The 23,446-nt window shown below is 36.2% G+C and overlaps 1 protein-coding gene across 3 annotated transcripts in view; it reads left to right on the forward strand.

The window, feature by feature from the left end:
• Positions 1-10,527, forward strand: part of LOC105219108 (serine/threonine-protein kinase ATM) — a 64,212-nt gene extending 53,685 nt beyond the window's left edge. For 2 of the 3 annotated variants that reach the window (XM_054231442.1, XM_011195034.3), the window contains 25 exons: positions 57-234; positions 284-459; positions 1,213-1,351; positions 1,417-1,787; positions 1,841-1,982; positions 2,053-2,173; positions 2,257-2,401; positions 2,645-2,938; positions 3,480-3,759; positions 3,814-4,199; positions 4,264-4,455; positions 4,806-4,959; positions 5,024-5,462; positions 5,523-5,697; positions 5,768-6,268; positions 6,343-6,513; positions 7,222-7,347; positions 7,420-7,788; positions 7,856-8,468; positions 8,533-8,679; positions 9,083-9,462; positions 9,586-9,731; positions 9,785-9,891; positions 9,957-10,196; positions 10,258-10,527. In XM_054231442.1, the coding sequence (XP_054087417.1) occupies positions 57-234; positions 284-459; positions 1,213-1,351; positions 1,417-1,787; positions 1,841-1,982; positions 2,053-2,173; positions 2,257-2,401; positions 2,645-2,938; positions 3,480-3,759; positions 3,814-4,199; positions 4,264-4,455; positions 4,806-4,959; positions 5,024-5,462; positions 5,523-5,697; positions 5,768-6,268; positions 6,343-6,513; positions 7,222-7,347; positions 7,420-7,788; positions 7,856-8,468; positions 8,533-8,679; positions 9,083-9,462; positions 9,586-9,731; positions 9,785-9,891; positions 9,957-10,196; positions 10,258-10,439 (6,174 nt within the window). In that variant the 3' untranslated portion in view covers positions 10,440-10,527. Of the gene's footprint in view, positions 1-56; positions 235-283; positions 460-1,212; positions 1,352-1,416; positions 1,788-1,840; positions 1,983-2,052; positions 2,174-2,256; positions 2,402-2,644; positions 2,939-3,479; positions 3,760-3,813; positions 4,200-4,263; positions 4,456-4,805; positions 4,960-5,023; positions 5,463-5,522; positions 5,698-5,767; positions 6,269-6,342; positions 6,514-7,221; positions 7,348-7,419; positions 7,789-7,855; positions 8,469-8,532; positions 8,680-9,082; positions 9,463-9,585; positions 9,732-9,784; positions 9,892-9,956; positions 10,197-10,257 lie in introns of those variants that run through there. The other variant, XR_008471329.1, reaches the window with a different exon arrangement.
• Positions 10,528-23,446: the final 12,919 nt, after the last annotated feature.

Genomic DNA, 23,446 nt, shown 5'->3' on the forward strand with positions numbered 1-23,446 from the left:
TATATATTTATTTTAAAAAATTATTTATTAAAAAATTTACAATATATTTTTCACAGTTTCAATTAAAAAGCAACGACCCGAGAAGTATAGAACGAACTGAATTATTAGAAGTTTTACAATATTTGGAATCATTTATAACAACATTTACCTCTAGTGGGGTATTAACTCAGTTTTTGGAAACTCAACCATTGGAGGAGTTGATAAACTTCTTAGGAACAAGTTTGTCGCACAGCGGTAAATTATATAAATTTTATAATTATTATTTCTAACAGTAGTTTTGTAGCTTCCCAACATCTACAAACCAAGGCTAGTGACTGGGCTGAGATCCGCCTAATATCGTTACGCATTCTGGCTGAATTATGTGCAAGTACCACTTATCAAAAAGATGCCTTTCACCACATATCACGATATGTTTTCAATATTCACCATGATTTGGACATTCTTCTTCCACTAATAAAAGTATGTATTCAAATATTTTAATTGATTGGTTAAATATTTGTTATTACTTGTGAATGTTATTTTTCCACATGTTAATACGTAAAGGTGGGTTTTGTTTTGTTGTTGTTTTTAAAAAAATAATTTATTCACAAAAAATAGTTAAATTTTTAAAATATAATTCATATAGAATACGTTACAAGAAATCCTTTAAAATTAATATCAACCAAAATATTCTAGACTGTCTGACATTCCCTTTGACTATAATGTTAGCTTCAACCACCATCGAGAGTTATATAAAGAGATCCAACGAAAAATATTTGAAATGAAAACTAACTAAGAAGTATATATATTACTTCTTCAACATCGAAGAGTGACCAATGTGTTATTATAAGTACATATTAAAACGGACGCTTCAATCCAACAAGAAATTTCTTACCAGTGTATATCTATGAAAATTCTGTCGGCCATTCGAAATTCGTTTTAAGCGCCAATTATAATAATAATTACTGTTCCTTATCACATAAGATATTCGGAGTTCAATTGACTCTTGTGTATTTAGTCAAAGATACAAATCAAAGAGACTAGTGTCTTTAGTCAAAGGAACTTGACTTTCTTTATTCAAAGCCTTGGATGAATACTTCTCGATGTACTTTGTGAAGCTTAGCAGGTTAACTGATGCAAAGAATGATTGAATACCACTCAATAGCTTAATTTTATGAGAAAAATATGTATATAATTATTGTGTATGAACCAGATTTGCCGACTTTTTTTTAGATATTCTGCAAGAGGAAAAGAGGCAGCGAAGAAGAAAACTTGCACATAGGCGAGTGGTTCGTAGATAAATTGAAATTAATTTTTAGATTATATTATATGGATCTTAAAATCATCGAGAGATTGGTTGCCATGCTTCCAGGTACATGCAATATACGTTACACATTAATAATAATAACTATTTTCTTATATTTTCTCGAATCATAGAGATTTTTGAATATGTTTACTCAAACAGTGAACTATTGGATACCATGTTCGTGGCATTAACCTCGTTGTTGAAAATCGCATATAAAAAGAATTATCCCACAAAAATAACGGGCAATTTAATAGAGAGAGTACGCCTAATTTCACGAAAATGTGAAGGGATTTGGATGAACGAGGGTTTCATTAGCATTTGTGTATCTGTGATGAAGTTTTTGTCATTTCCATCTCTTCAAATTCAATTATCAGTGATAAGCACAGTAACCTCATTAATGGATTCTAATTGGCTGGCAAGTTCAACCACAACATTCAGTATTAATGAACACTATAAGATATGTGAGCTGCTGTTTTCTGCAATCAATTGGAAAAATTTATCAGTATGTTCGATACAATAAATCAGACATTACTCATTAATTGTTACGTATTATAGGATGCCACACCAGATTTATCCCAAAATCGTAATTCAGTAGTGATGCAGCTATTAGTGGCTTTATTCGCATTTAGTTCATATTACCAAGAAAATGCATTAATTGATTTGGTGAATTTCTATGCCGCGCGAAAATTAACAGAAGGTAAAAATACATAATCTTAGTTTCTCCAGATGTAGTTAATGAATTATTTTTCTTAACTAAACAATTTTAGACGACTTCTGCGAGTTTGCACAGGTTGCTAATTTTTTCGGTTGTTCGCAGTTGCAGTTGGTAAAACCTTATATGAACGGATTAATCACATCGTGGATCTCTAAAGAATGGCCTATTTCAAAGTAAAATATATTTCATATAATTATAATATTACTGAAACATACATTACAATATTATGTATATGTTATCTTAAAATTTTATTTAGATTTCCGTACTTTCTTTGTTATTCAACCAAAGAAGATTTCATGACCGAGAATATTTCCATAATTGCGGCGGGTACCCTACTATATATTCCCAATGGAGATATAAAAAAACTTAATAGATACGCTAATGACGAGGAACTTATAAAGGTATTTTATGTAAAATATTATGAAATTACACTTAAATTGATTCTATATATTATGGAAGAGTAAATATATAAATACACAGTTTACCGATTTATAGCATATTACTTAACCTACTAGTTTGCACATTAAAATTGTTTAAAAATAAACGAATTGAATACTTTTTAAACTGAAAATTAACAAATTAATGCGAACTTTATTTTACAAATTGAATTGAATTAATATTTCTATTTAATGATATATTTCTAGATAGCACATCCAATTTTAGAGGCTTACATGTTGCCGTATAAGGCGTCATGCCCGGAGTCCCAAACTCAAAATTATAAAAAATATATGAATGTGTTAAATGAGAATATAAATCGACTGGGATGGAAGTTACCAACTTCAAGAACCATTGATTGGAAAACAATACATTTTTGTTGTAGTATTTTAAAAGTTGATAGTCTTTCTACGCCATCTTTTGAGTTTCCGACGCTACATGCTACATCATCCTGGAATCGCTTAAACTATGAATCTCTGAAACAATCTCTAAAATTATACCTGGTAAGTTACACTCTTCACAGAACATTATATAATTTCGCAATTTCAAATATCAAACATGTTCAAATCATTTCATTGACATAATATCTATATCAACTGAATATACGAAATAATATGAAATTATTATCTTGGGTAAATAGAGGCCCCGTGGAGATATATCTACTCAATTTAGTTCAAATAGCTTACCTAATAATTGCGTTATAAAAACCGAAAGTAATTAATCGTATTAGATGTAGAAGGCTAGACACCACATTATTATCAATATACAATACATTAATGTTTGATTTATCTATTGTAAACTGAAGAAATCTAATTGAAAAGGCTATAATTTAGTTTTGTTCATCTAACGTATTTATCATCTAAACTATTTATAACAACTAAAACTAATCGATGTGGATATTGAGGTGGGTATTACAGATTGACAAAATCGGAATCGAAAACAAGACCACCAAATGCGGCCAATCAAAAGTATATAAGATGCTAAATAATGATTTTTTAACAGCACTATTACATGCAAAATTTGACTAATTATATTTCGTTGTAGATGGATCCTAACCATGTTGGGGAATGCGAAACGCAAACTCTGTTTTCTCCCATTTGTAGTCATCCACTTCAGTTTTTAAAGGTTCTCAGTGCTCTTAAAGCGGACGTATATGCTTGCATATTTTCAAATGAGAGAAGTTCGTGCTTTTATAAATATTGCACAGCAATTGATTTAATTACTGATTCGATTCCAACACACATTGCTTCGACTAGAGACAACAGTATTGCTGAATACATTGTTCGTGATGCGGTTTTATTTTTATCTCAATGTCTTCAAAACGGTAAACAAATTTTTGTTTATTTTAATAACAAGTAAAACAATTTTTTTTTTTCAGTTCAATATACCGAGTTGCACCTCACAGGACTTATGTTTTTGCAATGTCTTTTCCAAAAGCCTTTTATATCCATTGGTGGAGGCAAAGGAGTAATTAGTAATCACTTGAATGAGATAACAAAATGCTTGGTTGCGATTGTTGAAAAGAATTGTTTTGAAAAGTCAAAATTGTCTTTAAAGTTATTACATAGTTTGATCGCCGATTTTGGCGAGAATACTATGATTTTCACTCAACTACCTGCTACAGAAAACTTTATGGAACTACGTGAAATCCAAAGCAAGAGATCAGCTTCTCCCAGCAATACTAAAGATTTGCTAGACATTTTGGAGTCGTCAATTTTAGTCCAAAAATGCAGTAACGACACTTTAGGAACACTAAGACAACTTGCAAGTTATAAAACTCATGTTCTTGTAATTTTTACTTCAACGTTTATTTTTCGTTTTTTCTTAGATAATAAAATTTAAAGTGTGTGCAGAAGATCAGCATTTTTGTGATTTAGTCCGACGATTATTGGAAGTGGTCTGCAATGCTCACAATAAATATTTACGCCTGGACGCAGCGAGATGTCTTGGAGAAATTGGTTCCCTTGAAATAGCAAATTCTTCCTTTTATTTTGAAATGAATTCATCCTTTTATGACAACGTGAGTATGCAAAGTAAAAAAGGTTGTTGTGGGTAGAACCGCATGCTTAGTAAAATGGCGCTTAGATACAAAGCTGTAATGTCACTTTACAAATATTGTCCTTCAAGTTTTAAAGAAAGATAATACAGTTGAACTGCCCTAACTCGAATCCCCATGATCCACAAAAAACTTGATTTTCGGAAGGTGATTTGTGTGAAGTTTGACTTCTATTGCCAATTCAATAATTCAAGTTATAGAACTTCGAGTTATGCAAGTTCAACTGTATATATTATATGTATATGTAATAGGAAATTATTAAATTATGAAAAATTGGAAATGTGTCAAAAACCAATAATTGTAAAATTGTTTAGATAACCAGTTCAATGGCCGGTATCGAAATCTTCTCGATAAGCGTGGCAAAGGTGCTGGACAAAATATTGACGCAATTCAATGCAATTACTTACGAAGCATTATTTAAAGTAACAACTCAGTTAATGAATTCAAAATGTACAAAATCGATTATAGGTACGTAACTAATAGTGGCAGATTTCCATTTGAAGATTGATATGTTAATTGATTTTGAATACAGAACTGTACCCGTATTTGGCAATTTTCCAACAAAGTAATAACAAGAAAAATCAAGACTGGGATCCAAGTGCTAACATCGAACCTATTGATTGGCTCTGCATTTTAAATTCAACTGAGACGCTAGAATGGGATAAATGGATTTCCTTATTTGTTAGTAAAGTGCTTGAAAGTTGCGGTTGGACAGCACTCGGCAATTTAGCATCTCGAGACATGTATGTGGCAAATGAAATACTTTTGCCCTTTATTACGCTGTTAATGTCCAATAAAGAGCGACATATACTCAACATTATGTCAATGCTCGCTCATTATTTCAAGACATTGTATATGTTTCTTGGAAACTCCGAAAACGATCAAATGAGGGCTCAGGAGATTTATAAAGACAAACGAATAATAAAAACGTTTCTGAAAATATGTGAATGCATTCGCATACATAATCAGTGGTAAATTATTTTAAATATGTTTTAATACAAACTGGATCATATCATGTATTTTTATTTTAGTTCTGTGCCAATGAATTTGCTTTATGTTGCTAAAGCCAGTAACCATTGCCAAGCGTTCTTCATGACGATTATGTACACTGAATTATGGGCAATGTCAGAGAAGACATCGAATGATAAGCAGACCATGAAGGAGGAGTATTTAAAGAATCCAGCCTTTCAAGAAGTAGCAACAAAGGTGAGCGCAATAATGTACTGTAAATTATAGTTAAATAATTGTATAAAACATATAAACGTAATATTTCTAGGCATATAAATCCATCGGTTGTCATGATGCCATATCTGGCTTTCTCTCACCTCTACAATCCCGTCTTGAATTTCTGAATATAACTAACGATTGGTCCGAAATGCTACTTCAAAATTCATTTAAGGATACAGCGTCGAATACACTTTGCACTTCAGCATTAAAACGAAACGGTATTTTGTGTCTCGCAGATCTGGGCAACAAAGGCTCTACTAATTCAGTTGACTATGAAGTATGTTGGAGATTATGTCAGTGGGATACTCCTGTGGAGGGGCATTTGAAAGTGAATGTTAAAAATGATCCCGAACTGGAATTCAATAAGCATCATTTCAATGCTTTAAAATGTCTATATAATCGTGAAGAACAGAATTGTTTAGCTGCCATCGCAAACGCACGACAATGCGTAATTCACAATTTAATGGGAATAAGCACTGAATGCCTTCAAAGTGTATACAAATATCTAACATGGCTGCATTTACTTCAACAGGCTGAGGATTTTTGTCAAGTAATTTCGTTTTAATAAATGGAATAGTAGTGAATGTTTACTAAATATTATATATGTATAACAATGAATTACAGGTTCAGTTCATTTCCGAAGTAGACATTAAATCGATATTTTCAAAGTGGCAATCGGAAAACAAATTGAAGTATGGAAGCTTTCATTGCAAAGAACTAGTTTTGTCACACCAGATAACTCTATTTAAGACGGCTGGAGTCCGTGGTCAAAGAAGGATAATTGATTTTTTTAAAGTAAGTAAATATCGCTCATTTACTTGAATAGTGTCACAACTGAAAAAAGTCGATTTTTGAGGAGAGCGATTTAAAGTTGTCAATTGTCTCTGAATTAGCAAATATAGAAAAATGCCATCAGTTTATTGACAAATCTAGTGGCCTGTAATATATTAAATACAATGTTGAGCATAAATGGACCAAATAGAGTGTAATAATGCTTCTTCTTGGGCATAAATGTGACCCACTTTGAATTATGTCGTTATTTGTGAAAAATTAAATCAATTTCGCCGTCATAAGTTAAATGTGTCGTTTTTGCTGAAAAAAGCAATATGAAAAATTTCATTAATTGAATTAAATTTAATTCGTTCCAACACAAAATATGTCGTTCTTTCTGAAAAGAAAACCAACAATATGTGTTGCATCACAAAATATGTCGTTATTTCGTAAAATTATATAACTAATTCTGGCACAACTGAAAAGTGTCGTTATTGTGTTTAAAAACTAATGCAACATAACAAGTTTAAGAACGGCACATTCTTATATCACGGTTTATTTTTCTACGCATCGGAATAAAATTTTTATACAATATGGACGATGAAATTGCGCACATTTCAGCATACTCAACTCAAAAATCGTGTTTTTTGAGTTATCACACTATTCAAGTAAATGAGCGATATGTACACATGTTCTTTTACAACTTTACTTTATATACACACTTTGATACAGTATAGTCCAACCGAAACTGGTTTGATAAATATCATTAAAGAATGCCAAAAATCGGGTGAAATCAATTTGGCTAAACGTAATATATTAGCTCTAAGGGAAACAGAAATCACAAACGAACATGTTAAGGTAGATATTACAACAAATTAACCACATGAAAAATAACAGCAAATAACAAGATTTAAAAACAAAAATTTTCAGCTTAATTTATTAATTGAAGATGCAGAAATCTCTTTTCGATCCGGAAGTATAGAAATAACAGAAGCTTTGTTAAAACACGCATTGACGCATAAAGAACTAGGCGCATGCCCACAACAAGCGCGTGCACTCCGATTGTACGGTGAATTTCTCTTAGAGACAAATTCACAAAGTTTTGAATACGTTCTGGAAAAAATGTTTAATAGATCCATGTTTTACCTGGAGAAGATATTGAAATCACAAAACTACAAGGATAATGAGGAATTGAGTTTCTTGTATTTAGAAGACCTCAAACCGGCCGAATTTAAAAAGGAAAATAAAAAACAAGCGTATCAATTGATAGCCAAGTATGCCGATCGCGAATATGTGCAAGTATGTATTATGTATATGTCAGCTCAAAATTAGTCTCACTTTATAAATTATAAAAATTTATTTATAGTCAAATGTCTACATGAATTCTGATGAATTTAAACTGAAATGTCAAATCATACAAGAGAACAGGCAAAAGGCAGATTCGGTTGGTCGACAGCCCAAAGATCGTGATATTAACCACGGTATAATTATAATGAAAAAGAATGCATACTTGGATGAAACGGAAATAAAATTCATTGAGGAGAAGCGCTCAAATAACTTATGCATTGCCGTTAGGAATTATATTAAATTTTGCCAAATAGATTCTGGATTTTCTAATGCTGCTATATATAGGATAATAGCGTTGTGGTTCGCCAACAAACTAGATAAAGCATTGCATACAGAAATAAAAGATAATGTGGATATAATTCCTTCCTATAAGTTCATTTGCGCTTTGAATCAGATCACTGCTAGATTAAATACTCAACACGCCGATTTCATTATCATCATTAAAGAAATATTGGTAAAGTGCTTACAAGATCATCCACATCATACGCTTTACCAGTTATATCCACTGATTTTTGATGACGCAGGTGGTAAAACAAACAAAAGTCGTTCAACCATTGCAGCCGAAATTATAACAAAGGGGCGAAACTCGTCTAATTCACAGTCCACAAAACAGTTGGCAATGGTGTTTCCCGGTAAGCAGCCAGTACATATATAACATAATAAATTAAGAGTAATGAATTGCAATGTTTGTTCCAGCTTTAATTCAGTTCGCAAATGCAGATTGCGGAAAGGGTCCCATAATGCCTCTATATGATAAATTGAAAGTAATGAAAAACCTAGACGCTGTCATTTGTCCGACTATTGAACTTCCAGTATTGCCTAGTAAGGATTACACAATAATAAGTAAGTATAAGTACCAAAAGTTTTAAATAAATAACATTCAAATAAATAGCATTAACATATATTTTTGTAAACTGCTTTGGGTTTGTATTTCAATTAATCTACTAACTTCTAAGTCATGACTTCTTACTCCACCAAATTGACATAGAGATTTTATTTAATAACATTAACTAAACTAACATTCTACCGAAAACCATCTGATTACCATTGCTTCCTTGTACCGACTGGGTATTGGACCAAACTAATTTTTTCCGGGATATTAAAACGAATCATGCTCTATATATTAAAGTTATTAATCTTGTATGCTCGAGCATACACGGTAAATGGTTCATTTCATTCTTGCATAATGGTCTAGTTACGGCTTGAGTTACGCCCATATTTTTTATTTTTTCCATATATATTGTAGGTATCGTGCGGTGGGATGAAAGCGTGTCATTGGTGGGGGGCATAAATGCTCCAAAAAAACTCAAGTGTTTATGTTCTGATGGAAAATCGCGACCACAACTCCTAAAAGGTCGAGATGATTTACGCCAAGACGCTGTAATGCAGCAATATTTTTCACTGATGAATATACTATTGGGTTGCGATGCAAAAACAAGTGAACAGAAAATTAATATTCGCACTTATAAAGTTGTACCGCTTTCAATGAGAAGCGGCATATTGGAGTGGTGCGAGAATACTGTACCAATCGGTGTCTATTTGGGTAGTGGAAGCGACAAGAGTGGCGCACATCGAAAATATCGACCTGATGATATCACGCCCCATAAGTGTCGTCAAATATCCATGGTATGCATTTTTTTTCGTTGATGTATTTGTTAAATTAGAGCTTTTGCATACATGGTGTTGAACATATCGATAATAGTTTAGTGATTTATTGATAATTAATTGTATTTTCTATTTGATCATTAGTCACATCTTAAATCCGACATACAAAAACGAATGTCAGTTTACGAGGAAATTTGCGCAAAAATAAAACCTGTTTTCCATTATTTTCTGCTGGAAAAGTTTTTAGTTCCAGGTATATGGTTTGAACGACGTCTGGCCTATATCCACAGGTTAGTAATTATAAAATTATAAATGTGCAAATTCTTATATATTTTTAATTTAGTTTGGCGGTGAATTCAATGGTTGGATTTGTAGTGGGCTTAGGCGATCGGCATACACAAAATATATTGGTTGATGAGAAGACCGCCGAAGTAATTCATATAGATTTCGGTACTGAAATTTTGACAGTCATATCTTTAATTTTTTTTGACATCTTTTCAATGGATTAATTTCAGGAATTGCTTTTGAGCAAGGTAAAATAATGCCTACCCCTGAAACCGTACCCTTTCGTCTAACCCGAGATATGGTTGCACCGATGGGCATTTGTGAAACAGGTGGGATGTTTAAGAAAGCATGTCAATCAACGCTGGAAGTTTTGCGAAAAAATCAATCTGTAATAATTACAATTCTTGAAGTGTTGCTATATGATCCCTTATATATTTGGAATGTAGTGCAAACGCCTTCAGGATCTATAGGTAAAGTTCTATGAGTAAATTTTCCTACACAGTATAATTATTAAATAAATAACTATTTCAGCTGATGAGAAAAATCTAACTGCGCAACGTGCTCTTTTATGTGTACAGCATAAATTGGAGGGAAGATTAAGTAACATCACAGGCACCGTCAATACTGACGTTCAAGTTCAAAGATTAATAAATGACGCTGTTTCTAAGCAAAATCTATGTCGTCTATACCCTGGATGGGATCCGTATTTATAGATACAAATTATATGTCTTACTTTTTCATTCATTAATTATTGTTATTTATTTACATATTTTATAATAAAAATGAATTATTTGTACTCAATCTAAAGTTTATATTGACACTTAAAAATTATTAATGTGTATTGACAATTTGTGTATTTGGAAGATAGCATCAGTATGTGCAAAAAAAAAAATAGTTCAGCTGACGCTGAAGCAATAACCCTATATTTTTCTTGGATCTTGATATTTCTTTTTTTGGGGGAGGAAAAAAGTCAATCGTTTCTTACTGTACTGTTTTTGAAATATCAATCGCGGTTGTGAACCGATTTCATCCATTTTCACACGTGTCATCAGGGTGTCAAGAAAATATTATATACCGAATCTCATTCAAATCGTTCGGGTAGTTCCTGAGATATGGTTTTTGACCCATAAGTGGGCGACGAAAAATCTGAGTGCAACTTCTTTCTGGCATTTCTCCTGTAACATTTAGTGTTTCTAATGTTTCCGTTAGTGAGTTAGCGCACTTTTAGTAATTTTCAACCTAACCTTTGTAGGGGAGGTGGGCGTGGTTATTATCCGATTTCATCTATTTTAATGGTGTGTGATGGAGTAAGTTAGGGAAACGACTGCAGAAAGTGTGCTTTATATAGCTTTATTGGTTTGCGTGATATATACAAAAAACTTATTTGCGGCCGGGGCCACGCCCACTTCCCCAAAAAATTACATCAAAATATGCCCCTCCCTAATGTGATCGTATGTACCAAATTTTATAACTTTATTTATGGCTTAGTTATGATACTTTATATGTTTTCGGTTTTCGCCATTTTGTGGGCGTGGCGGTGGTCCGATTTTGCCCATCTTCTAAAGCAACCCTCTCACGGTCCCAAGGAACATGTGCACCAAGTTTCGTCAAGATATCTCAATTTTTACTCAAGTTATCCGTTGCACGGGCGTAGGGACAGACAGGCATTCGGAATTTGACTCGTCTCGTAACCCTGATCATTTTGATATATATAACCCTATATCTAACTCGTTTAGTTTTATGACTTACAAACAACCGTTATGTGAACAAAACTATAAGCAACTATTTAGCAACTTTTGTTGCGAGAGTATAAAAATGTCATTTTCACATATGTACTAAATCATGATGTATGTATGTAATTGGCGTTGAACCGTTTAGCCGGTTTTAGCCGAACCGATAAGAGCGCGCCACTCCTCTCTTTCCTTCTCTGTTCGGCGCCAGTTGGAGACTCCAAGTGTAACCAAGTCGGTCTCCACCTGGTCCCTCCAATGGAGTGGAGGCCTTCCCCTTCCTGGCTTCTTCCGGCGGGTACTGCATCAAACATTTTCAGATCTGGAGTGTTTTCGTCCATTCGGACAACATGACCTAGCCAGCGTAGCCGCTGTCTTTTTATTCGCTGAACTATGTCAATGTCGTAGTATAACTTGTACAGCTCATCGTTCCATCGCCTGCGGTATTCGCCGTTGCCAATGTTCTGAGGATTATAAATCCTGCGCAAAATTTTCTTCTCGAAAACTCCTAGTGCCGTCTCATCGGATGTTGACATCGTCCACGCTTAAAGTAGGACGGGAATGATGAGAGACTTGTAGAGTTTGGTTTTTGTTCGCCGAGAGAGGACTTTACTATTCAGTTGTCTACTCAGTCCATAGTAGCACCTGTTGGCAAGAGTGATTCTGCGTTGGATTTCGAGGTTGACATTGCTCGTGTTGTTGATGCTGGTTCCCAGGTATACGAAATGATCTACGACTTCGAAGTTATGACTGTCAACAGTGACGTGGGAGCCAAGACGCGTATGCGACGACTGTTTGCTTGATGACAGAAGATATTTCTTGCCCTCATTCACCTCCAGACCTTTTCCATGCGGGAAAAAGCAGAACAAACGGCGCCGTTGTTGTTTCCGATGATATCAATATCATCGGCGTACGCCAGGAGCTGTACACTCTTATAGAAGATTGTACCTTCTCTATTTAGCTCTGCAGCTCGTATAATTTTTTCCAGCATCAAGTTAAAGAAGTCACACAATAGTGAGTCACCTTGTGTGAAACATCGTTTGGTATCGAACGGCTCGGAGAGGTCCTTCCCAATCATGACGGAGCTTTTGGTGTAAAGGCAGCTCATTTTCGTGCTGTCGAAAACAGCTTTAAAATCGACAAAATGGTGGTGTGTGTCGATCCTCTTTCCACGGGTCTTCTCCAAGATTTGGCACATGGTGAATATCTGGTCAGTTGTGGATTTTACAGGTCTAAAGCCACACTGATAAGGTCCAATCAGTTTGTTGACGGTGGGCTTTAGTCTTTCACACAGTACGCTCGATAGAACCTTATAGGCGATATTTAGGAGGTTTATCCCACGGTAATTGGCACAGATTGTGGGATCTCCCTTTTTATGGATTGGGCAGAGCAATCGTCAGGCATGCTTTCTTCCGACCATATTTTGCAAAGAAGCTGATGCATGCACCTTATCAGTTCTTCGCACCTTATCAGTTATTTGAATAGCTCGGCCGGTAATCTATCGGCCCGCGCCGCTTTGTTGTTCTTCAGGCGGGTGATTGCTATTCGAATTTCTTCTTGGTCGGGTAATGGAACATCTGTTCCATCGTCATCGATTGGGGAATCGGGTTCGCCATCTCCTGGTGTTGTACTTTCACTGCCATTCAGCAGGTCGGAGAAATGTTTATTGACGGGCGTTTTTTGCTGCACAGAGGCGAGTGCGTATCTTTGCTGCTACTATATAATGGTCCGAGTCTATATTTGGTCCTCGGAGCGTACGCACGTCTAGAACACAGGAGACATGTCTTCCGTCTATCACAACGTGATCGATTTGGTTACGTGTGTTTCGAACAGGAGACAGCCAAGTAGCTTGATGTATTTTCCTATGCTGGAATCTGGTACTACAGACGACCATATTTCGGTCCCCAGCGAAATCGATAAGCCTCAGGCCGTTTGGCGTCATGTAGGCTGAATTTTTTACCCACCCTAGCGTTGAAATCGCCAAGCACGATTTTGACATCGTGGCGGGGGCAGCGCTCGTAGGTGCGTTCTAGGCGCTCATAGAAAGTATCTTTGGTCACATCGTCTCTCATCCTTCCGTTGGGGCGTGGGCGCAAATAAGCGATATGTTGAAGAACCTCGCTTTTATGCGGATTGTGGCTAGACGTTCATCCACCGAGGTGAATGGAAGGACTCGGCGACGGAGTCTCTCTCTCACCACAAATCCAACACCAAATTTGCGCTCCTTTATATGGCCGCTGTAGTAGATGTCACAAGGACCCACCTTCATCCATCCTTGTCCCGTCCATCGCACTTCTTGGATGGCGGTGATATCAGCCTTTAGTCGTATGAGGACATCAGCTAGCTGGGCAGAGGCACTTTCCCAATTAAGGGCCCGGACATTCCAGGTGCATACCCTTAAATCATTATCCTTAAAACGTTTGCAGGGGTCGTCATCAAAAGGGGGGTTTCTCATCCGAGGCTTTCTTCGATTTTTCATTGGTACTTCGTTTTTATGTGGTGGGTCCCAAACCCTACGCACAACCGCAGAAGCGGGTTCGCCTTCTCACTTTAGCTCGCCTTCAAACGGATGTTTGTTAGCTACCCAGAGGATACTTGGTCTAAAACCGGAAGTCGTAAGCTGTTTGAATCATGTGGAGAAGAATCGTTTCTGGCCACTCCCAAGTGAATAACAATCAAAAACTTTCCTCGCTTACGTGAACTTCTCCACATGATCCTATCCTCCTGATCATGATACTCAACACTAAATTAAATTTTCATTGACCAATAAAAACATTCACCGCACAAATTCGATTTGGCCTTTGTCACTTATTTAATCTGTATGCTAAGAACTGGCAAGTGATAATGTGTCAAGTTTCTGCTGGAAAAGTATTAAGTCCCCATATGACTCAATTTTGAATTCCATCTGATTCCTTCACTTTATATCTAATGTATACATAAGGAACCAATGAAGATAGCGGAATAAAACTTTACACAAATACTGTGGCATCCCTTGTGGAAAAATTTACCAAACGGACTATAACTTTTCAATGTCTCAGATATGGAATATGAAGAACTCAGTGCCTTAGGGTAATTATTCTCCGAAAATATCGGTAAATCTCTCAGATATCTTAATTTAATTCAGACGAAATCTTTTTCTTCTAATAGTGTGTCTCTGTACCAGAAATAGTTAAAATCGAGTCATAACTTCACCTGCTCTCATATACAAAAACTGACTGCCTACCTCGCAACATTGCAAACGACCACAACACGTGCGGGATGGGATAGATACCGAGAGCTGAAGAGGGAAGCGAGACGCATTTGCAGACAAAAAAAGAAAGAGGCCGAAATGCGTGAGTACGAAGAGCTTGAGAAGCTGGCAGACAGAGGGAATGCTCGAAAATTTTATGAAAAAATGAAGCGACTTAACGAAGGTTTCAAGACCGGAGCATCCTCATGTAGAGACCAAGGTGGTAATCTGGTAACCGATGTCCAGGGCATACTGGGATTATGGAGGGAACACTTCTCCGACCTGCTGAATGGCAGTGAGAGTACAACACCAGGAGATGGCGAACCCGATCCCCCAATCGATGACGATGGAACAGATGTTCCATTACCCGACCATGAAGAAATTCGAATAGCAATTACCCGTTTGAAGAACAACAAAGCAGCGGGGGCCGATAGATTACCGGCAGAACTATTCAAATACGGCGGCGAAGAACTGATAAGGTGCATGCATCAGCTTCTTTGCAGAATATGGTCGGAAGAAAGCATGCCTGACGATTGGAATCTCAGTGTGCTCTGCCCAATCCATAAAAAGGGAGATCCCACAATCTGCGCCAATTACCGTGGGATCAGCCTCCTAAATATCGCATACAAGGTTCTATCGAGCGTATTGTGTGAAAGACTAAAGCCCACCGTCAACAAACTGATTGGACCTTATCAGTGTGGCTTTAGACCTGGAAAATCGACAACTGACCAGATATTCACCATGCGCCAAATCTTGGAAAAGACCCGAGAAAAGAGGATCGACACACACCACCTTTTTGTCGATTTTAAAGCTGCTTTCGACAGCACGAAAAGGAGTTGCCTTTACGCCGCGATGTCTGAATTTGGTATCCCCGCAAAACTAATACGGCTGTGTAAATTGACGTTGAGCAACACCAAAAGCTCCGTCATGATTGGGAAGGACCTCTCCGAGCCGTTCGATACCCAACGAGGTTTCAGACAAGGTGACTCACTATCGTGCGACTTCTTTAACCTGATGCTGGAAAAAATTATAAGAGCTGCAGAGCTAAACCGAGAAGTTACAATCTTCTACAAGAGTGTACAGCTCCTGGCGTACGCCGATGATATTGATATCATCGGAAGCAACAACCGCGCCGTTTGTTCTGCTTTTTCCCGCATGGATAAGGAGGCGAAGCGAATGGGTCAGGAGGTGAATGAGGACAAGACGAAATATCTCCTGTCATCAAACAAACAGTCGGCGCATTCGCGTCTTGGCTCCCACGTCACTGTTGACAGTCATAACTTCGAGGTCGTAGATAATTTCGTATACCTGGGAACCAGCATCAACAACTCGAACAATGTCAGCCTCGAAATCCAGCGCAGAATAACTCTTGCCAACAGGTGCTACTTTGGACTGAGTAGGCAATTGAACAGTAAAGTCCTCTCTCGACGAACCAAAATCAAGCTCTACAAGTCGCTTATCATTCCCGTCCTGCTTTACGGTGCAGAAGCTTGGACGATGTCAACATCAGATGAGACGACACTAGGAGTTTTCGAGAGGAAAATTTTGCGCAAGATTTATGGTCCTCAGAACATTGGCAACGGCGAATACCGCAGACGATGGAACGATGAGCTGTACGAGTTATACGACGACATTGACATAGTTCAGCGAATAAAAAGACAGCGGCTACGCTGGCTAGGTCATGTTGTCCGAATGGACGAAAACACTCCAGCCCTGAAAGTGTTCGATGCAGTACCCGCCGGAGGAAGCCGAGGAAGGGGAAGGCCTCCACTCCGTTGGAGGAACCAGGTGGAGAGCGACCTGGTTACACTTGGGATCTCCAACTGGCGCCGAACTGCGAAGGAGAGAGACAGGTGGCGCACTATCGTCGATTCGGCTATAACCGGCTAAACGGTTGCAACGCCAATCACGTACATATGGGTCAAATTGTGTGTTATCTTATTAAAAAGATAGCAATAAATTGCGAGAGTATAAAATGTTCGGTTGCACCCGAACTTAGCCTTTCCTTACTTGTTAATTATTACGTTGCTGATGGAAGTGGTTGTAAACATTTGTTTTGGACTGTAACCCGCAAAAGAATTGTATTTAATATCTGCATGGAGTAAGATTATGTGGGTTATCAAATTGGTATAGCTCTAATGCAACTAATTGTGTAATGTTGATAGGCATAAGTGATAGAGCTGGTCACTTTTACAACCCTCTGAATAGATAAGTTGTCAGTAATGCGATTTACAGATTTTGAAACTACCCAACTAGATATATTCGTATTTCTGGTTGGATCTACATATTTATTTTTGATTTTGGGTCAACTTGTTAATAAAATATGTATATTTAAGAATTCATTATTAGGAGTAAATGAGTACTGTAAAGCGATAAAAAAACTTTAACCATCTTTATTCACAACTACATATATAGCTACTCGGAGATTTTGTAGATCCATATTATTAGTAATTATTTTTCATTAAAATTGACTGCAACCAAATATTTACACTCTGATGAAAAAAATCGCTTTACTTTAAAACTTAAGTATAAAAACATTTAAAAAATCTACAATGTTCATATCTATGTAATTGTTTGAAAAATAATAAAAATAATAATATAAATATTATATTAGATATTCCAATAAATTACATTTATTTTGTTCCATACTCGATATTCTACTCGATATATTCATCTACTATTTTTTTCCAAAATCAATCTCTATAGCAATCATTTAGTACAGTTATAAAGTACATAACAATAGTCACAATTTTTATTACCTGGTTACATAATGCTTGAATTATTGTCACTTAATAATATGACGACATATATGCATATAGGATACATAGGATAAACTCAATCAAAAGCACAACACTTTATTTGGGGTATATAAGAGAAATAGTCAACCAGATGGGCGATAATCAATGTATTAAAGGTAGGGGGTTTGGTCTTTTCATTCTAATGGGTAAATTAACTAGGGAAAGTTTATACTCAAGACCCTATTTCCACGAAATTTTATAAAGACAACACACAATATACATACATACCTCAGTAAAATTGATATTTGTGCAAATTTTTTTTTTGTAATTCTCAAAAGAAAAAAAGCTTAACTCTGAGTATTCAGTTTTGTTTATTAATGCTTTAATGCTTAATGGAAAATAGGTAAATTTTCAAAATTATTTTTGGAAGTGAAAACTTCTTATGACGCGTTGGGCACTTTTGTGGGTGAGCATTTTCAGCCGTTCTCGTGTCAGATGAGATTTTACACAGATATACTCCTCGTGTATTCTTATAATATGTATATGTATACTATACGCGCTCTTTGCATGGGCATTCGTTCGTGCTCTCGCGGCAGACGAGATTACATACCTATATGTATACTCAGAGTGTATAGGTATGCGAGAGCGCTGCATGCTATACGCAGTCTTTGCATGGGCATTCGTTCGTGCCCTCGCGACAGACGAGATTGAGAGTTTTTATACTCTCGCAACATGTTGCACAGAGTATTATAGTTTTGTTCACGGTTGTTTGTGTAACCAAGAAATAAAAGAGTTAGATATGGAGTTATATATACAGTTGATCTCCTTTTTACACGGTTTACTTTTGCACGGTTTTTTTTACACGGTGTTTTTGAACACTTCCCAGTTACCATTTTTACACGGTTTTACTTTTTTTACACGGATTTTTTATTTTAATTCTATACTTTTTTGCAATAAAATCAAAATTCCTTACGTCAATACGTCACAAATCTATTGCTGTTAATAGAATTTAATAAATTTTAAATTAGGTTTAAACTAAAAAATACAAATCTTAGATTCGAAAGCCAGTGAAAATGTTGCAACAATTTCAAAACGTAAACAAAAAAATTAAGCTGTATGAAGAAGTAAGAAAAAAGAAGACACAGTGATTAATGACGAAACGTATTACTTTTTTACCATTCCCAGAATAGTTGTTGTTTGTTCCTTCTAACAGTAATACATACATACAATACCAGAAAAGTCTATAACAACAACAACAGTGAAAATTCTCACTGTACGAATAGATAGATTTTCATGTAAAATTAGATATTTTTTACACGATTTCAATTTTTTGCACGATTTTTTTTTTTTAAATTGGTCCCAATAGTGAGTTTTATATAAAAATTTGATTTTTTTTGCACGGTTTTTTTTACACGAGTAATTTACTGTCCCAGTTAACCGTGCAAAAAGGAGATCAACTGTATATAAATGATCAGGATGAGGAGTGGAGTTGAAATCCGGATGTCTGTCCGTCCGTCGGTTCGTCTGTCCGTCTGTCCGTCCGTCCGTGCAAGCGATAACTTGAGTAAAAATTGAGATATCTGAATGAAACTTGGAACACATGTTCCTTGGGACCGTGAGAGGATCCACTGCCACGCCCACAAAATGGCGAAAACCGAAAACACATAAAGTGCCATAACTAAGCCATAAATAAAGCTATAGAAATAAAATTTGGTATGAAGGATCGCACTATGAAGGGGCATATATGAATGTAATTTTTTTGTGGAGGCGGGCATGGCCACGCCCCCACATAGGTTTTTTGTACATATCTCGCAAACCAATGTATGTATGTGATTGGCGTTCAACCGTTTAGCCGGTTATAGCCGAATCGATGGGAGCGCGCCACTCCTCTCTTTCCTTCGCAGTTCGGCGATAGTTGGAGATTCCAAGTGTAACCAGGTCGCTCTCCACCTGGTCCCTCCAATGGAGTGGAGGCCTTCCCCTTCCTCGGCTTCCTCCGGCGAGTACTGAATCGAACACTTTCAGAGCTGGAGTGTTTTCGTCCATTCGGACAATAGCGTAGCCGCTATCTTTTTATTCGCTGAACTATGTCAATGTCGTCGTATTACGATATTCGCCGTTGCCAATGTTCTGAGGACCATAAATCTTGCGCAAATTGAATTTGTTAAAACAAGTGAATCAGTATAAGGTTTTTTGTACATATCTCGCAAACCAATGTATGTATGTGATTGGCGTTCAACCGTTTAGCCGGTTATAGCCGAATCGATGGGAGCGCGCCACTCCTCTCTTTCCTTCGCAGTTCGGCGATAGTTGGAGATTCCAAGTGTAACCAGGTCGCTCTCCACCTGGTCCCTCCAATGGAGTGGAGGCCTTCCCCTTCCTCGGCTTCCTCCGGCGAGTACTGAATCGAACACTTTCAGAGCTGGAGTGTTTTCGTCCATTCGGACAATAGCGTAGCCGCTATCTTTTTATTCGCTGAACTATGTCAATGTCGTCGTATTACGATATTCGCCGTTGCCAATGTTCTGAGGACCATAAATCTTGCGCAAAATTTTCCTCTCGAAAACACCTAGTGTCGTCTCATCTGATGTTGACATCGTCCAAGTTTCTGCGCCATAAAGCAGGACGGGAATGATAAGCGACTTGTAGAGTTTGATTTTGGTTCGTCGAGAGAGGACTTTACTTTTCAATTGCCTACTCAGTCCAAAGTAGCACCTGTCGCAAACCAATAAAGCTATATAAACAAAACTTTCTGCAGTTCTTAATATAGTTCAAAAATGAAAGAAATCGGATAATAACCACGCCCACCTCCCATACAAAGGTTAGGTTGAAAATTACTAAAAGTGCGTTAACTCACTAACGAAACACGTCAGAAACAAAACATTTTACATAAGAAATGGCAGATGGAAGCTGCACTCAGATTGTTTTCACAAAATGGAAAAAACCATATCTCAAGAACTACTCGATTCAATGAAATTCGGTATATACAGTTGATCTCCTTTTTACACGGTTTATTTTTGCACGGTTTTTTTTTACACGGTGTTTTTGAACACTTCCCAGTTACCATTTTTACACGGTTTTACTTTTTTTACACGGATTTTTTATTTTAATTGTATACTTTTTTGCAATAAAATCAAAATTCCTAACGTCAATACGTCACAAATCTATTGCTGTTAATAGAATTTAATAAATTCTAAATTAGGTTTAAACTAAAAAATTAAGCTGTATGAAGAAGTAAGAAAAAAGAAGACACAGCGATTAATGACGAAACTTTGAAATGTATTATTTTTTTACCATTCCCAGAATAGTTGTTGTTTGTTCCTTCTAACAGTAATATGTACATACATACAATACCAGAAAAGTCTATAACAACAACGACAGTGAAAATTCTCACTGTACGAATAGATAGATTTTCATGTAAAATTAGATATTTTTTACACGTTTTCTATTTTTTGCACGATTTTTTTCTTAATTTGGTCCCAATAGTGAGTTTTATATAAAAATTTGATTTTTTTTGCACGGTTTTTTTTTACACGAGTAATTTACTGTCCCAGTTAACCGTGCAAAAAGGAGATCAACTGTAATATTTTCTTGACACCCTGATGGCACGCGTGGAAAATTAATGAAATCGGTTCACAACTACGACAACTTCCCATATACATAACTCAATTTTGAATTCCATCTGATTCCTTCACTTTATAAGATATACATTAGGAACCAATGAAGATAGCAAAATAAAAGTTTACATAAATACTGTATATGATCAGTGGCATCACTTGTGAAAAAATTGTCGAAATCGGGCTACAACTTTTCATTGCCTCGGATATCGAATTTAAAGAACTCAGTGGCTTATAGTAATTTTTCAACGAAAATATCGGTAATTCTCTCAGATATCTTAATTTAATTCAGAGGAAATCTTTTTCTTCTAATAGTGTAACTTCCCCAAGCTCTCATATACATACCTAGGATTTTCAAATTGGGTTAAATTGTGTGTTATCTTAATAAAAATATATTAATAAATTGCGAGAGAATAAAATGTTCGGTTGCACCCGAACTTAGCATTTCCTTACTTGTTCATGTATTCATGTCGCGAGCGCACCTAAAAATGCTCAAAAAAGTGCCCAACGCGCCATAAGTTCAAGTTTTCACTTCTGCCTGCACTCCCGGAGTGCAACCCCACTAGTTTTTTGGCTGTCGCGGTGTCAACATCTCGACTATTGGAATTATAAAAACAACTGACGAGGATGTAAGCAATAATTAAAAATAATTATATGTATATAAAAACAATAACTAACTTTCATTTTAGTTAAAAATACCACTTGGAACCGAATTTCGTCTGAGGAACAGATCAAAATTGAGATTATGAAGAAAGATATTTTAAAAATTTATGTAATTACTGTTGAGCTAATGTGGCATCAAAAGGAAGAAGGCATACAAAAAGAAGAGCCAAAAAATACTTATAGAAGTAATTTGGATAAAGAAGAATCTATAATTCCAAAATTCTCCTCATCTACCACAACAAAGTTGCTTAAAACAAAACCAGTACAAAAAGAAAAAGAGGAATTGATAAAAATTCAAAATTTAAAAAATTATTAATAATTATTTCAAACCTATCTTCTGAAGTTGAACGAACTGAATTTGTTAAAACAAGTGAATCAGTATAAGAAGTATTAATAATTGTTCCAAATCTCAATCTTTTTTCTAAAACTAAGAAGAGACCATTTATATTAGTTGAAGATACGAAAGTATTCAAATTTAATTTAAAGAATCACAAGAAGAAGAAAATAAAAGTGGAAAAGAAGAGACTCCTGAACACCCTACTACTGAGGTAGGTTGAAACCTTCTATAAGGATATACAACTTCTGGCGTACGCCGATGATGATATCATCGGAAGCAACAACTGCGCCGTTAGTTCTTTTTTTCCCACCTGGATAAGGAAGCGAAGCGAATGGGTTTGGAGGTGAATGAGGACAAGACGAAATATCTCCTGTCATCAAACAAACAGTCAGTGCATTCGCGGCTTGGCTCCCACAACACTGTTGACAGTCATAACTTCGAAGTCGTAGATAATTTCGTATACCTGGTATCCAGCATCAACAACACCAACAATGTTAGCCTCGAAATCCAGCGCACAATCACTCTTGCCAAAGTTTGGACGAAGTCAACATCAGATGAGACGACTCTCGGGGTTTTCGAGAGAAAGGTTCTGCGCATGAATTATGGTCCTCTTAACATTGGCAACGGCGAATACCGGATACGATGGAACGATGGAACGATGAGCTGTACGAGTTATACGACGACACTGACATAGTTCGGAACTGCGAGGGAAAGAGAGGAGTTGCGCGCTATCATCGCAACGGCAACGGTTTCCACGCCAGTCACATACATAGTGTGTCTCTGTACCAGATATGGTTAAAATCGGATCATAATTATGGGGTTTTGAAAAATACGATGGGCTTAATATCTTATAAATCGGTTAATATGTGAATATGGGACATTCTTATCGCATGCTCTCTTAACCAGAGACTGCTCTTACAAAGGAAGAAAAACCATATGCAATTATAAATATCAATCTGACGAAGGTGTGCTAACCTTTTGACGCTCAGCGTACCTGTTAATGTTTTACGATGCCGCCGAAACATAGCATCGACATACCGGAATGAATGAACAAACCAGAGAAATAGATAAATTCATGATTTAGAATCACATTTCTCCAAACTCTGGACTTCCATCATTACCACAAAATGTTTGTCGAACATTAAAAGTTTCTACTTTATAAATCTAAGATATATAAAAATATATGTAGGTACGGACCAATAATTTTCGATGAAATATTATCTGATGCAAAAATCAGTAATATTCCCTGTCCTTTTAACATTTTTAATAACTAATTTCTTTTGTCTCATTATACATTCATATGTACATACATACGTATTTGTACATGAAAATCTGCTTACTAACTTTTTTGTAGTTCTATTTAATTATTTTATTGGTTTTCGTACACATTTAAATATCCACTTCAA

This window comes from Zeugodacus cucurbitae, chromosome 5 (assembly GCF_028554725.1).
Source record: "Zeugodacus cucurbitae isolate PBARC_wt_2022May chromosome 5, idZeuCucr1.2, whole genome shotgun sequence".
Taxonomy (NCBI): domain Eukaryota; kingdom Metazoa; phylum Arthropoda; class Insecta; order Diptera; family Tephritidae; genus Zeugodacus; species Zeugodacus cucurbitae.